The sequence below is a fragment of the Rattus rattus genome, chromosome 7, assembly GCF_011064425.1.
Source record: "Rattus rattus isolate New Zealand chromosome 7, Rrattus_CSIRO_v1, whole genome shotgun sequence".
NCBI classification, from domain to species: Eukaryota; Metazoa; Chordata; class Mammalia; order Rodentia; family Muridae; genus Rattus; species Rattus rattus.
The window spans coordinates 49,288,172-49,303,275 of NC_046160.1; the positions used below are offsets into that span (position 1 = coordinate 49,288,172).

Genomic DNA, 15,104 nt, shown 5'->3' on the forward strand with positions numbered 1-15,104 from the left:
TAATCCCTACACTCCCTGGGGAGTCATGTGAAGAGAGAAAACTCTCAAAGGCCCTCCTAACATAACAGCTCTGAGCACACTCACACGGCATCATAAACATGTGTCAATTAACTGATTAACTGATTAAAATCAAGCAGCAGCTCTTCCCGCTCAAATATATTTCAAACAGATGAAAAAAAGAAGGTTTGAGTACACTCAGAGAAACTACAGGAAATCCCACAGGCCTCCCCAAAGCAAGGACTGAAAAACCTTCACTGCCCTGGCCAAGCTGGCAGAATACAGCTGACTGAGGCAGGGGACTGATAAGAGCAGAGAGTGGGAAGGAGACTCTGGTTTTAGCCCAAGCAGAACTGGAAAGTGGAACTGAGACCCAGGAACAGCTGGGAACTCCAGAACGTTCTTTTCTCACGGTAAAGTACTGTGGAAGACTGTAGAGATTTCTGGAGATCCTTAAAGCTATCTGAGAAAAAGAAACATCGAGCCTTCTAGGCACCGAATCCCCACGCACCCAGGAATCTGCAGGCCAAACAATTCAGACAAATGCTAACTACCAGCTGTACTGACTGAGGGGTGAAGGGAATAAAGCTCAGAGAAGCAAACTAAAATGCCTCCTGAGAGATACAGAAGTCCCAACCCCCAAACCAGGCCCAGGTTTTAAAATGACAAGCTTAACTGTTACCAGTCAAAATTCTCAAAACACCTTAGAAAGAGGAAATCTACGAGAAAGGTACCCAAGTACTAGTGCACCCAAGAACCAGCTGCAACAGAGCGAGACATTTAAATTATCTAAACAAGGGCTGGGCACGGTGGTGCATGCCTTTAATTCCAGCATTCTACAGGCAAAGGCGGGCAGAGCTCTGTAGCCTGGTTTACACAGTGAGTTCCAGGACAGCCCCAAAATAAAATTTAATTAAAGGGACCAAAAAAAAAAAAAAAAAAAAACCAAATTTGAAGGGGTCATATTTTATAGATGTAGACTTGAAAAGGAGTCAAATACATCAAAGCAAAAGAAAGGAGAGGATGGGGGTTGGGTGGGGGGGATAGTGAGTAACGGTGACCAAGCTGACAACCTGGCTTCTGGTTTCAATCCCTGGGGGTCACATAGTGGAAGGAGTGAACCAAGAATCACAAGCTGTCCTCTGACCTCCACACATGCACATCAACACAAATGCCCATACCCAATAAATAAACGTAATTTTTAAAATTGAATTTAAAAATAGCGATCAGGAGGAGACACGTGGGCCAAAGCAAGAGCGTGCCTATAATGGTGCACACTTACAGTCCCAGGACTTCAGACGTACAAGGATCAGGAGTTGAAGGTCATCCTCAGCTAAAGGAAACACAAAATAATGAAGTAATCAACTTGTCTGTACTCCAAGAGACTCTGGCGAGCGAAAGGGACAAAGATTTTTTTTCAGAAGAAGGAAAAAATAGCACCCTCCAAACACATTAATTTTGAAGAATAAAGTAAATCCCACAAAATTTCCCTGGTAAAGAAAACCCAGAACAAAAAGTCATCATACTTTCACTATTCCATGGAGCCAGCCTTCACCTGAATCCCCCAAGTCCTGAGCTGCTTAGCCCTTTCGAGCCTTACCTCCAATGATCAGAACTGTCCTTATGAAAGGGGTCCCGTGCACTGTGCAACCTTCATCAACACAAACTACCTTGTGCTTGTTACAAATCTGTTCAATTCGGCTGCTAAGTTCACAGGACTCTACCATGTTATCTTCTGTGTACATGGAGAGCCAATTTAGGAAACTCTGAAATGTTAATGGCACCTTCTTTTACGGGCGACAGCTCTAATAACTTCCACTTTGCTTTCTCCTATAAATTAGACTGTTCTCCCTCATCCAGCCTCAGCTCTTACTGCCTCCCAAGTCCAGCACTTCAGGGAAAATATTTTCACTAATCTTTCAAATAGTTTCTGTTGATCCCACTACGAGTCATCAAGTACCATCCACATTCCTTCCTATACTTCACTTCCAGTGAGGAAAAAGGAAAGAAAGCTTGCAAACAAGGGATGTACACTCAAATGCCATTGGCAATAGCTTCCTGACTCTCCAAGAATCAAAAAGCGCTTCCCAGGTGTAGCGGACAGCTCAATGGAAGTGCTTGCCCAGCGTGTTTAAGGCCCTGAGTTAGATCGTCAAACAAACAAATGAACTGCCCTCGGTCCATCATACCTAAACAGTCTGAAATGTGAGCCGAGACACCACCCCAGGCCCCTCCCATGCACACACCGGCACAAACACACAAATCCGCATCATCATTTGTAAAGGATATTCCCAAAAAGAATGTGGACTCGATCCCTCTAATGCAAACCAAATTCTGCATCTATCCCTGCAAACAGTGAGACACATGAACATGAACTTATTTGAACGAATCAACTTATCTGATTAAAACCCAAAAACAGGGACTGGAGAGACCGCTCAGCGGTTAAGAGCACTTGATGTTCTGGCAGAGGACCCAAGTTTGGTCCCCATGTAAGAGCTCACAGCCATCTGTAACCCCAGTTCCAAGGGCTCGACACACTCTTTTGGACTTCATAAGCGGATACACATATACAAATGCAGGCAAAACACTCATACATATAGGGTAAAAATTTTAAAAAAAAAAAAAGCTTTTTTAAAAAAAAGGCTGAAGAGTTGGCACAATCGTTAAGAGTCAATACTGTTCCTATCCATGTTCAGTTTCCAGCACCCATATTAGCAGCTCACAACAGGCCCAAGGCTCCAATGCCTTCTTCGGCCTCTATGTGAATGTGCAGATATAAACTCAGACACTTATACATACATACAATTAAAAATAAAAGTAAATCTTTTTTTAAAAAAAAAAGAAAACCAGAAACCCCAAATAAATTAAAAACGTTTAATTTAAATGATCTGAAAACAATGTATATGCTTGTATATGAAACTGGCATTTGTAACATATGATTGAAATGTGCCAAATAATCACGGTTAATGTTTCGATTATATCTAAATATATTTAGGTCTAATTTAATGCCTAATAAATATAATGAGATAATATAAATACCTAAAGATATTTAGTGTACCTATAAGATAGGATTATCACGTTTAACTTTTAATAAAAGGAGACTTTTCGATAATGAAACAAGTTGTTCCTCAGCAGTGATAATTAAATGTTACCATGGTTTACAATTTTAAGGATAGTGGAGATGATATGTCCCAAGTTAGTAATCTAAAAATTACAGGTTCAGACGAAATGAATCCTAGCTGCATAATTAAAAAGTCTCAGCCTGTCACTGGGTCTTGGTAGACAAAGCAAGTGCAAAGATTCTTTTGTTAAAGAATAATAGCAGTTTTCTTATGAAAGCAATTGTAATGGCATGTAAATTTAGACCTATGACAAATAGTTTCCTTCCTCTGGGAGGCCGAATGATGATAAAAACAGATTATAGCTCTGTTAACTCCTTGAGGGTTGTGTTTTTATGAGCAGGAAGCACCAACCTTTCCTGTTTGCTCTTTAAGACAAAGAAAACTTGATCTATAAAGAGAGCTTTAAGAGCGAGTTACAAGAGCACACAACAGCAAGATTATGTGAGTGTTCAGATCAAGCGTTGCTTCCCCTGGGTAAATCCCCAGAGGACTAAGCCGTGACACGGCCACTGCACCACAAAGGCACACAGCCGTTCTCAGCTAAGGCTCAGGACAGCACCAGTCAAAGAACAGCACCACAGTGCCCGGTCAGAGACCTAAAGGAAATAGAGTGGCTTTTGAAGGCTTCAGGTAAGATGTGGTCCTGGAGGCCAGCTCTGGATGATGGATTAGAAGGGCCCTGAGCTGCACACTGCTCTCGTGCCATGTGAGACCTTTCTCCATATGATACAGTGACGTTGTCAGCCCCTTGATTCAAACGTTGCACCCTACAGGAACTGTGAGGAGTACCTTTTCTTTACTGATTATCCAGTCTGTTATACTCTATTAGGGTAACATGAAATGGATTAAGATACACAGTAACAAAAGCAACACATAGCTACTCATCTATTGCTACAATGAGACACCATGACCAAGGCGACTTGTAGAAAAACATAAGAGCCTATGGAGGGCTTACATGGTCAGAGGGTGAACCCATGAGCAAGGATGGGAAGCACTACAGCCGCCACCAGGCAGGCATGGCACTAAAGTAGCAGCTGAGAGTTTACATCCTTATTGGCAAGTAGGAGGCTGAGAGAAAGGGTGTGATAACTGAGAATAGCCAGGGCTTTTAGAACCTCAATGCTCACCCCCCCCAATGACACCCCTCCCCCACAAGACCACACCTCCTAATCCTTACCAAGCAGTTCTACCAGCTAGGGACTCATTTTCACTCAAACCACCATAGGCACTAGTGTGAGGATTAAGGCCTTTGCAGCCAGGACAATTAGCTCACTCCCATGCTGGTACCCTTCGAACCTTGTTTTAAGTCTGTACTCCTCTGGTCTTAACTTCCAAGGTGTGCACGGCCTAGAGGTGAGTCATTAACTATCACTCCCCAGCCACAGCCATCTCTGTCTTCTTTAGAGGAGCCTACACACCTCAGGTGCCTGCAGTCCAGGCAGGTATTGATTTCTATTCCAGGCACTTGGCTAAATGCTTAGAGCAGGAGAGGTGGTCAGTACAGCGGCTGGACGAAGGGTTCTCACGGTTCCTGGAAATGCTTATTCTCCCAACTATACATTATTCAGGGAAAGAATCTCAGTCCAGCCATGCTCCAGCCCACTCTTTGTATATGTAATACATAAAGCTGTGTTGTTTCCTCAAATATCCACACAATTCAAGAACAAAATGAGCAAGTATGCACATGCGCTCCCAGAATTTGGAAGACAGAGGCAAGACAGGCACCATATACTTGATGCTCGCCTGGTCTACATATTGAATTCCAAGTCAGTCATGGTTACCTAACAGAGCCCTGTCTTAAAAAATGGGGGAAGGGGAGCGGAAGAGATGGCTGAGTGGTTAAAGAAACTCGCTGCTCTTGCAGAAGACCCAGATTTCATTCCAGTTCCCCACATGAAGGGTCCAAACCACTTATAGAAAACCTGATGCACTCTTCCGACTTCCTCAGACACCAGACATGCTGCACATGGTGTGCAGGCAAAATACCTACATGCATAAAATAAAAACAAATTACATTTTTAAATAATTTTTTTAAAAAAGTAGGAGCTATATGAGAACAGCCAGGGCTGTTGGAACCTTAAGACTCACCCCCAGTGACACATTGGTCATTGGTTAAATGCACGTGCTATTCTTCCAGAAACCTGGGTTTGATTCCTGGCACCAACATGCTGGCTCTCACCCTCTATAACTCCAGCTCTAAGGGAGCAGACACCCTATTCTGGCTTCCACAGGCTCCTCCACACATGAGGTACACACACACACACACACACACACACACACACACACACACACACACAAACACAAACACAACAAAGTATAAAATCCAAAGAAAGGAAGAAAAAGAGGCCGGCCGGCCAGCCTGCTGTTGTGACACACATCCTCAGTGCCAGCACTTGGGAGGCAATGGCAGGCAGATCTCCTTTGAGTCTGAGTCCAACCACTCTACACAGTAAGTTTAGGTCAGCCAGAGCTACGCAGTGAGACCCTGTCTCAAAATAAACAAGCAGTAGTAGTAGTTCTGGTAAAATCAGACAATAAACTTTAACATATTATTCTGAGAGTAGGACAGTACTATGGACAGTGCCATCCAGAACGTGACTTTTAAGTAAGCGAAGGCCTCAAGCCAACCTCCCTTAAGGCTTCAACCATTCTGCATGAACTTGTGATTTCAAAAATCAAGCGCACTGACATATTTATAAGGCAGAACACCAGGCTGAAGACGTGAAAAGCCCATGAATAATCCAGATATTGCTAAACAGCCATACATTTAGTATAAAGCCAGAATCCCAGTGTACTGCATTGTGATTTCTCGAATGACACAGACTGAAGTGCTTTTGCACATATCTTGGGGTTGTTCTCTACAGGACCATTGTTTTTGCTTAGGGGGCACAAAAACAACGCATTTGACTCCTGTAATGAAATTATATAAAAGGGAAAGGAAAGAGACCCTTGACTTAACCGTTTTCCAGGGTCCATTACTTTGAAGTGGCAACTATGGCCACTAATGAAGTCCCACACCCTTTTTTCTTCCGCAGCAGTTACAAAAAACATAGGTGGGGTTACTGGCACACCAGCCCGTGCTGACTTCTGCATCCAGTAACCAATACCGGGTCCAGCACTGGCAGGATAGAGGAAGCTTAGCTGCCTCTCAATAACTAGTGCTGGATGTTCAGCACAGAAAATAATGGAGACATCGTCCTTTCTGACGTTACTGTTTTAAATGAAGATGGGGTGGGGAGAGAACAGCTTCTTTCAAAGACTTTATGTTAAATCCAATCATTAGTGCCCAGGGAATGAGCATGATCAGTAGTGTAGCTGCCTACCATGCACCAAGCCCTGGGTTCTGTCCCCAAGGCTGAATAACCCAGGGGTGGTGGGGAGTAGCTGCACTCAACGGCTAACTTGGTCTTAATCCCTTTATCAGCACCACTTGAAACACGGGTTCAATCCCATCTCCTGGACAAACTCTATTATCAAGTTCTTCTCCTGCTTAAACAGATATTCCTTCCTTGGCTCCTTTGCAGAGTCCACCTGATTACCTAAACCTTGCAATGTCAGTGGGCCACTGCCCTTCTCCGACGACTTCCACTGACTTACTGATTCATCCGACCACAACTCCACTAACATTCTCTACGCTCTTGGTGCTGTAATGGTACCTCCTGGTAGCCCTCTCCCCTGAAGCTCAATGCTGCTGGTCTTCAAGGCTAGCTAACAACATGCTGGAGAATCTCTTGGCGTCCTGTCTAATACTGAACCTGCTCTGGTCTGTTAATGGCAATTCCATCTTTCCAGGGGACTGGGCCACAACCATGAGCCATCTGCCATTTTCTTCTTTCTCCAGCCCCCCATTTTCAATCCATTAGAAATTATCTTGGTCCCACCCTCAAAACAGGCCCAGAATGTATCTGTTTCTTTAACTATGGCTAGCATTCTACCCCCAAGCTTCTGTTACAGCAGTAACTTTGTAAGTCCCAGCCCCGCCCCCGGTGCTTCTGCGTGCACGTCTTTCTATCACTCTGAGGAGACGACTGGTTTGGAAACAGAAGGGCATCAGAAAAGAAAATCCCTCTCACTCTCTTGATTTCTGTTTCTCAGTGGCTGACAGCCAGGGATTTTGACGTCACGATCCAGACTACTACAGAAGAATTGTGCTCCCCTTTCTCAGAAACTTCACAAACTAGATTGTTACAATGACCTATGCCCCAAGTCCAGTGTCCTTGTGATCTAAGGAAGGATATCTCCAACCAACAAGAGCAGCACCAGGAGCAGGCATAACGGGAGGTACAGCTACTCCTGCTGCTGGTGCTGCTGCTGCTGCTGCTGCTGCTGCTGCTGCTGCTGCTACTCCTCCTCCTCCTCCTCCTCCCCCTCCTCCTCCTCCTCCTCCTCTTCTTCTTCTGAGTGCCCCCCACCATCCCTACTTCTTCAGAACTCTCATCCCTCTCTGGACTTTGACATTTATAACTCTCTCCAGAGTCCTCAGAATTAAACTATCTGCAACTAGCAGAAATCACTGTCTTGCCACACACACACACACACACACACACACACACACACACACACAAGTAAAATAGTCTGCTGCTGTGGATAATCTGAAGCAGCCTCATAGCTCTCACCTGGGATTAAAACAAAAACATGTTTGCACAACATAATGAGTTTTTAAGGAACCCAAAAAGGAACCCAAAACTCTAACTACAGATATCCACCTGCCTCTGCCTCATGAATTCTGGGATTCTAGGCATGTGCCACAACTGTCCGGCAGTCATTATTTTCTTACAAGTAAAAGACTACTGTTTTCACCGTGGAGATGAACTCTTCTTTCCTGAAACACGTTGACTTTACGGCAACCTGTATGTGTCAAAATCCCAATGGCTTGAAAAACTTTGATTATAACACACGGGTTTATAATTCAAAAGTTTCAAATACTTTACCTTTCAGACTTGAAGCTGTGGGGACTTAATTCTAGTTCTGTGGTAACATGTTAAGTGTTTTTCTACAGGCTAAATTATTTTATCTTTGCCACAATTCCATGAGGGAAGAATAAAATATTATCAATTTGCAAATGAAAAGACTGTAAATTTTAAAAAAAAATGCTGCTTGGTTTTAGGGGTAGAGTTGGAAAAGCTGAGTTCCTGAATAAATCCAGGGACATTTTTCTATCAGCTAATGAACTTTTCTTCATTCTATTATAAAATATATCCCAATTTTATTTTTTAATTGCATCTGTTCATTCACTATGTAGGGTGGGTGGGTACACACATGCCACACATGTCACATAACATGTGACAGTCAGATAACTTGCAAGAATCAGGACTCTCCTTCCACCATGAGAGTCCAGGGACCGAGCTCAGGCCTTAGGATCCTCTTAAGACAACATTCATATTTAGACATGTTAAAACAGACATCACTTATGTCTTAAAATGATAGAGATCAGGGCAACTTTTAATATTTCAGGAGAACTCTTCCCAAAGCAAGCAAAGATATAGAGTAGTGATTCTCAAGATAGGAGGTACAACCCTTTTGGGGGTCCAACAACTTTTACGGGGGTCACCTAAGACCATAAGAAAACATAGATATTTATATTCATAAGAGTAGCAAAATTACAGTTATGAAGTAGCAACAAAAATAATGTTATGGTTTGGGATCACCACACCATGAGGAAATGGACTAAAGGGTACAGCATTAGGAAGGGTGGGAACTACTATGTAGAAGAAAAAAACTGTAAAATGGGCAACTTACCAAGGAAAGAAGAAAGCAAAAGAAGTCAGCTAGGCATGGTAAGAAGCAGAAAGATAGCAAGTTCAAGACCAACTAGAGCTAAACAGTGAAGATTCTCAGATTAAGAGAAAGAAAAGAAAACCTAGTAATATTTTTAGATAAATGAACATATATACACACACAAAACAATAACTTCTGTAATTTCTGATTTTAACTTTATATTATTTTTTGAAGTTAAGGCTCATATATATTAAAACATTTTTATTATAAATCAAACCATGCCTATAGTTTAAATTTCTTTTTTTATTGGATATTTATTTACATTTCACTATAGTTTAAATTTAAAAATGTTTATTAATAAGCCATACCACTTCTATAGATATAAAATGGCCACGCAATTCTCTTTTTTGTTTGGGGCTGGAGATATGACAGTCTCCCTATACAGCTAAAGTTGTCCTCATACTTGCGGCCATCCTCCTGCCTCAGCCTCCCAAGTGCTAACTGAAATGAACCATCACCCAGAAGCTGGCAGTGCAAGCTTCTTTTAATGTTTATTCATTTATGTATCTGGGTGTATGAGGGGCACACATCACAACATATCTATAAAGGTGAGAGGAGAATTCAGAGGAGTCCATTTTCTCCTCCCACCATGTGGGCCCAGGAGAGCTAACTCCAGTTGTCACAGTGCCTTCCTTTGCCTCCAGTCAGCACAGCAGGGCAACGCTGAAAGGCCAGAGTACAGGAAGAACATTTTTGGTCATATTTTTCTACTTGATTCTATTTAACAAAATCACCTATCCGAATACTTTTTTTTTTAAATCACATTCTCTTTTGCAGTTAATCACAGAAAATGTGCTATAAACTTTCAAAATGGAGGGCTAGGAGCATAACTCAGTGAAGAAGCATGTGCTCAACAAGGGTACATAAAGGCCCTGGCATTAATTGCTAGGACCAGAAGGAAAAAGTAAACTTCAAAATATTTTAATACATTTACTTCATTTCTTATGATTTCCCATGCGTGACTATAGTTTTTCATTACTTTTAACATTAATATTGATGAAACTATTTCTACTTAAAACGTTTTCAGAGGCTAGGGAGATGACAGCGGTTGAAGGTTCTGACTGCTCTTGCAGAACAGGTTCAAATCCCAGCATCCACCATGGTGACTTCCTTCCACCATGAGGGTCCAAGGACAACCATCTGTAACTGCAGCTCCAGGGGACCCCACTCCCCTTCCAACACTGAGTACTTATGATACACAGACATGTTTACGTATAAACACATACATGTAAATAAACATACTAATGTAAAAATATAACATATTATAGCGTGTGGTGGTGGGTTTCTGTCATCCTGGCACTTAAGAAACTAAGTCAGTGATTTGGAATACAAAAAGCATTAGAGTGACGATTTTTTGAGATCACTTGCAAATGAAGCATCCAGAACTTTAGATACGGAGGATTCTCAAATAACGGTTTTCATGGGAAATCTGAATGGCTGGCACCATAGTTAAATATCTGAAACCTTCCCTGGTTCTTCCTATGAAACCCGGAGACAGTTTTAAACTGCTACCAGTTTGAATTTGAGATATGTGATAATTCTGTTTCATAACTGAAAGCAAAACTTATCCTTTTACCCTTGAAATTTGGGGATTCTGTATAATAGGAACTTATGTATTCAGTTAACCATTTTAATAAACTGCTAAATAATGAAAGAAAAAAGAAGCCAAGGCAGGAAGACTCCAAGTTTTAGGGCAGCCTGGGCTACATAGTGAAGTTCAAGGCCAGGCTAGGCAAGACCTGTCTCAAAATAAACAAAGTAATTAATTTCCCAAACTAATTTTAATTTATATTTGTGTCCTAAAGAGATGAAAGAGACTCACAATACATCTCCCCAAACGTCCTCAATTCAAACATCCCTTCTTTATTCCTAACCCACAAAGATTTTACTCAGTCCTACATTTTATGGTGTCTAAGACCTTGCACATCATTTAATATCCCCCAACTAGATCCTTCATACAGGGCAAAAAAATAGCGTCTGTATGTATCCATTCCCCATGGATTTCAGTAGCATACAAGAGACACAAAAGCTTACTGGCAGGATACAGTCCTCAAGACCGTATGCAGTAAACGAGAAGCAGCCTCGCCAAAGCCTCTGTTCACAGTCCAGTTTGGTTTGCTACTGCATTTCCAGGCTGAGACCCATGTCATCACATTCCGACCAACACTGTTGACTAAAGAAACTTGTCATCTCTAAATACGGGAAGTCCTAAAGCAAGTGGTCTTTGCCTTACCACACACTGACTGGACTTCCTCTTTTCATCTACTCGTCCAGACTGTTTACACACACTACAGTAACCCAAGGTTATGTCAGTACTGGGGCTCCCTCAGTTCAAAGAAAAACCCACCAGGAACCACTACGTGCTCACTGAATTCCCAAGACAAATTCGGGGATGTTCCTCCCAACTTGTTTTAGGGACCCGCTTTCAATCTCTAGACGGGCTGTACTGAGAAATCTCTGGCTAGCTAGATCGCTTGAGGATGCACACAGCTTGGTTGCTAGAACCTCCAAGTTCCTCAGGAAATGCTTCAAACCAACAGCGATGAAGTCTAACACAGGCATGCACCGGCCTTTCCACTGGCAATCCCGGTTCTAACACTTGCAGAAATGACCTCATCTTTAATCCTGCAGCATTGGGGAGAACTTAGGCAGTTACCAGAGCCAGAGCAGAACCTACAGATGATCTTTTTAGTCCTGTCCTAAAAATATACCCCCTAATCCCCAAATTTAACTCTGCTAGCAATCACACCTTTTTTTTTTTATCTTAAAATGTGGAGGAAGAGACAGGAAAGACACAGATGTTTATGTATAACTATATGTATAAAATTCTAGTCTACCTTTACCTTCCATTCACCTCTCGACGTCACATTCACTATATCATAACCTATTTGCAATGTTTAAGAGGAAATGTTTAGATAATAACTTACTGTCCCTTTGTCTAAAACAGCCTAGGGTTTTAAAGGCCTAACCATATTTATAGTCCTGCGAATTTCCAATTAATTAAGCTTTCCTGCATACCTGATTTAAAAAAAAAAATCAAGAAAACACACTTTAGAGGTCAATAGTTTAGGACAGATATTAAATAATCCTAACATATCCCTTTAGGGTCAACTTTTCTTTCTCCTTGCATTCATGACATGCTGTAAACACAGCTAGAAATAATGTATCTTGAGAGCAATATTACTTGATTGGAAAAAATGTTCCTTTTTTTAAAAAAATAAATTGTATATATTGCACATTGCTGTCCACAAATAACCGAAGAAACACAGAAGCGGCCATTGTACATTGTGCTGGGTGAAAGCAGACACTGAAGGATGGAGAATCAGGTAAACAGACGACTGAATCACTGAAGGGGGAGGGGACTCAGGCACAAAACAGAACGTGACGTTCTAAGCAGTCCGTTCATGTTAACAAGAGAAAACAGTTCAGGAACGGATGGGAATTTACAATATAGCAATCTGGTAAGCATGCCTGCCACCAGACAGGTGAACTTCAGTATGAAACTTGACATGTATCTCCAATTACAAGGAGCTGGTTCACCGTGTGCTCTAGAATTTTTCTTCCAAGTGTACCATTTGTGAATATGTTGACTGGATTCCTAAGAACTAGTCAGAAAAAAAAACATACGCCATCAATGCCTATTTCTGGCTTGCCTTCAAAGCTTCGCCATCGTATTCAGACAAACACCAGGGAAAAAAAAAAAAAAGGTAAAATGACCCGTGACCTGGTGTCTCTGCTTGTCAACCACAAGCGGCCTCTCTTGTCCACAGATGTAACCTAAGCTGGCCCAGATGGCCTGGCTCTGCTAATGCAGGGGAAACTGGGTTTGTTTTCAGGGTGGGTGCTGCAAGCACCAGGTGTATTTATAGTCTCCGATGGAATGAGATGACCAAAAGGAAGTTTCTTCCACGCAGTAGACAGCTTGTAGAAAGGTCTAGATTTCCACAGCTTGGTTCCAGCCCAGACTCACAGACTACACCAGCTATGAAAACTTAGTAAAGCTCTTTTTGGTCTTTACCGTTATAAAATTTAGGCAACTCCGCTTGCCACGGATAAATAACAAAACGACAAATGAAAAGGCTGGGGTGTTGAAGGTTTTCAATAAACATCACCTCATCTTCCTGCTGTCCAGCCACAATTACGCTTCAAAAAAATCAAACTGAGCTTTCCACGTTAAAGCAGGGAGAAAAAAAATAAAAAACGACTTGGGTGGAGAATTATATACTGAAGGACTTCACCTAAAATGGAGCTAGAATAAGGGGGGGGGGGAGATAGCATGGGAAAAGCATCAAGTTGCGACCTCACTGCAGGAACATCAACAAAGAGACTTTATGTAAGCACGAAACAAACTTCGGAAGCCGCGGATATCCTGTGAACCTGCTCGATGGCCTCCATTCAAACGACAGCTCTCAGAGCTGAGCCAGAAGCGCGCCATCCACAGGCCGCCTGGTCCATTCCAGGCCACGCTATCAGGCAAACCTGTCCCCTAAGCCAGGGCTGCTCTCCAGCCTCCGAACACTCTCCAGATGGGATGGCCAGCCCAGAGCGTGCGGCTGGAGGGACTGAGATGGGAGCGTGGGGAGGGATGAGAGAGTGGGGAGGATCAGGCGAGTGGGAAGGGACGCGAAAGTGAAGGGCTGCGGAGAGCAGGGCGAGGGGCGAGCGAGCGCCACAATGAAGGACGGGCGGAGACTGCGACAAGCAGGCTCGGGGTCCCGGGCGGGGGCTGCGGGCGAAGCTGGGGCGTGGGAAGCCCGCAAGGGGCGCGGGATGGGGCACAGGCGAATACTCAAACTGGGAGGAGGCCGACAGCCCCCGCAGGTGGCACCGGGCGCGGGCTACTCACGGTGTATAGCAGGTTGAGAGCGCACAGGCAGTTCTTGGAGCACGAGAAGCCCCCGCACACCATCGTGGCGCGTGGGCTAGCGGGCGCCTGCGGGTCGAGGCGTCCTCCGAAGGGCTGGGCGAGTAGCTGCTGGATCCCGGTCTCCTGGGCCTGTAGCCGGGGTTGGGCTCAGGGCTCCGGTTCGGGGTTCAGGCTCGGGGATGCAGTGCCGCGCCCGCAGCGGCTCCCACCCGCTCTGCAACCTGCGGCCGCAGCAGATCCGCCGATCGAGCGCCCCGCCCCGCCGCCCCGTCTCGCCCTGCACTCTGATTGGCCACTGCCAGGGAACAAAGGTAGAGATATGCAAATCAATGCGCTCGCCAGGCCTCGATCCGGGAGAGGCGGGGAACTCTGCGGAGGAGGAGGAGGGGTCCTAGCCTGTCAGGAGGGAACGGAGCCTCCGGCTCCAGAGACTGAGGCCTCGGTGTCCTTTCTTTCCCCCCATCCCCCGCCCCCCATCCTAGGTGAGCAGCAGAGGGCGGGGCTCCACGGTGGCAGGAGAAATGACAACACCTCTCTCCATTCTTGCCCTGTGGCTGACGTGTCACCATTTTGAATGAGATGATAAAACAAATCGAAGCACCTGGCCTCGTTTGAATGAAAGAAGATAAGAAAGAAGGATTTATAGAGAACAAGGGTGGAGGCAATGAAAGGAAAAACAGAAGTGAAAGACTAAAAAGAGCAAATAAAAACCCGTTTCTCTCAACATAGGTAAGAAATGTAACCAGTGATTGTGACAGATTTCAGATTAAGAGGACTTAGTCTACAGAGGTTTGAATGCATATGTGCAAAAGAAATCAAGGACCTTTATTCTTGTAGTGGGGTCCTGGATTTCAGCGGCTGGTTTTTGCATGAGTAAGAGCTAGGAAGCCTTTCAATAGCAGACTCTGTTAATTTATTTACTTTACTTGCTGCATCTTAAATCCTGATTCCTCACCTCTAACAAGAATATTAGAAATATATCGTGCACTTTTTGATAGACCCCCCCCGCATAGAATAAAGTGTTGTATCAGATTCGATCAGTCCAGCTGATGTATTTTAAGGCACTCCCTACTGTGTTCCAACTGTTTTTTTTTTTTTTTTTCTTTTTCCTTTTTTCTTTTTTTTTTTTTTCTTTTTTTTTTTTTTGTAGTTGGGGACCGAACCCAGGGCCTTGTGCTTTCTAGGCAAGCGCTCTTACCACTGAGTTAAATCCCCAACCCCTCTGTGTTCCAACTGTTAAGCCGGTAGTGAAGGCTTGGTTATTTCATAGTATTTTCTACCAATAAAAATTGTACCAATAGATTCTATAAAGAGCTTTTTAAGGGCCTGAAATGTTGGCT

The 15,104-nt window shown here is 43.6% G+C and overlaps 1 protein-coding gene across 1 annotated transcript in view; it reads right to left on the reverse strand.

Annotated features, from left to right (window-relative positions):
* Positions 1-14,009, reverse strand: part of Tspan13 (tetraspanin 13) — a 27,275-nt gene extending 13,266 nt beyond the window's left edge. The window contains exon 1 of the mRNA XM_032907655.1: positions 13,744-14,009. Within this exon, the coding sequence (XP_032763546.1) occupies positions 13,744-13,806 (63 nt within the window). The 5' untranslated portion in view covers positions 13,807-14,009. The remainder of the gene's footprint in view (positions 1-13,743) is intronic.
* Between the last annotated feature and the right edge of the window lie 1,095 nt (positions 14,010-15,104).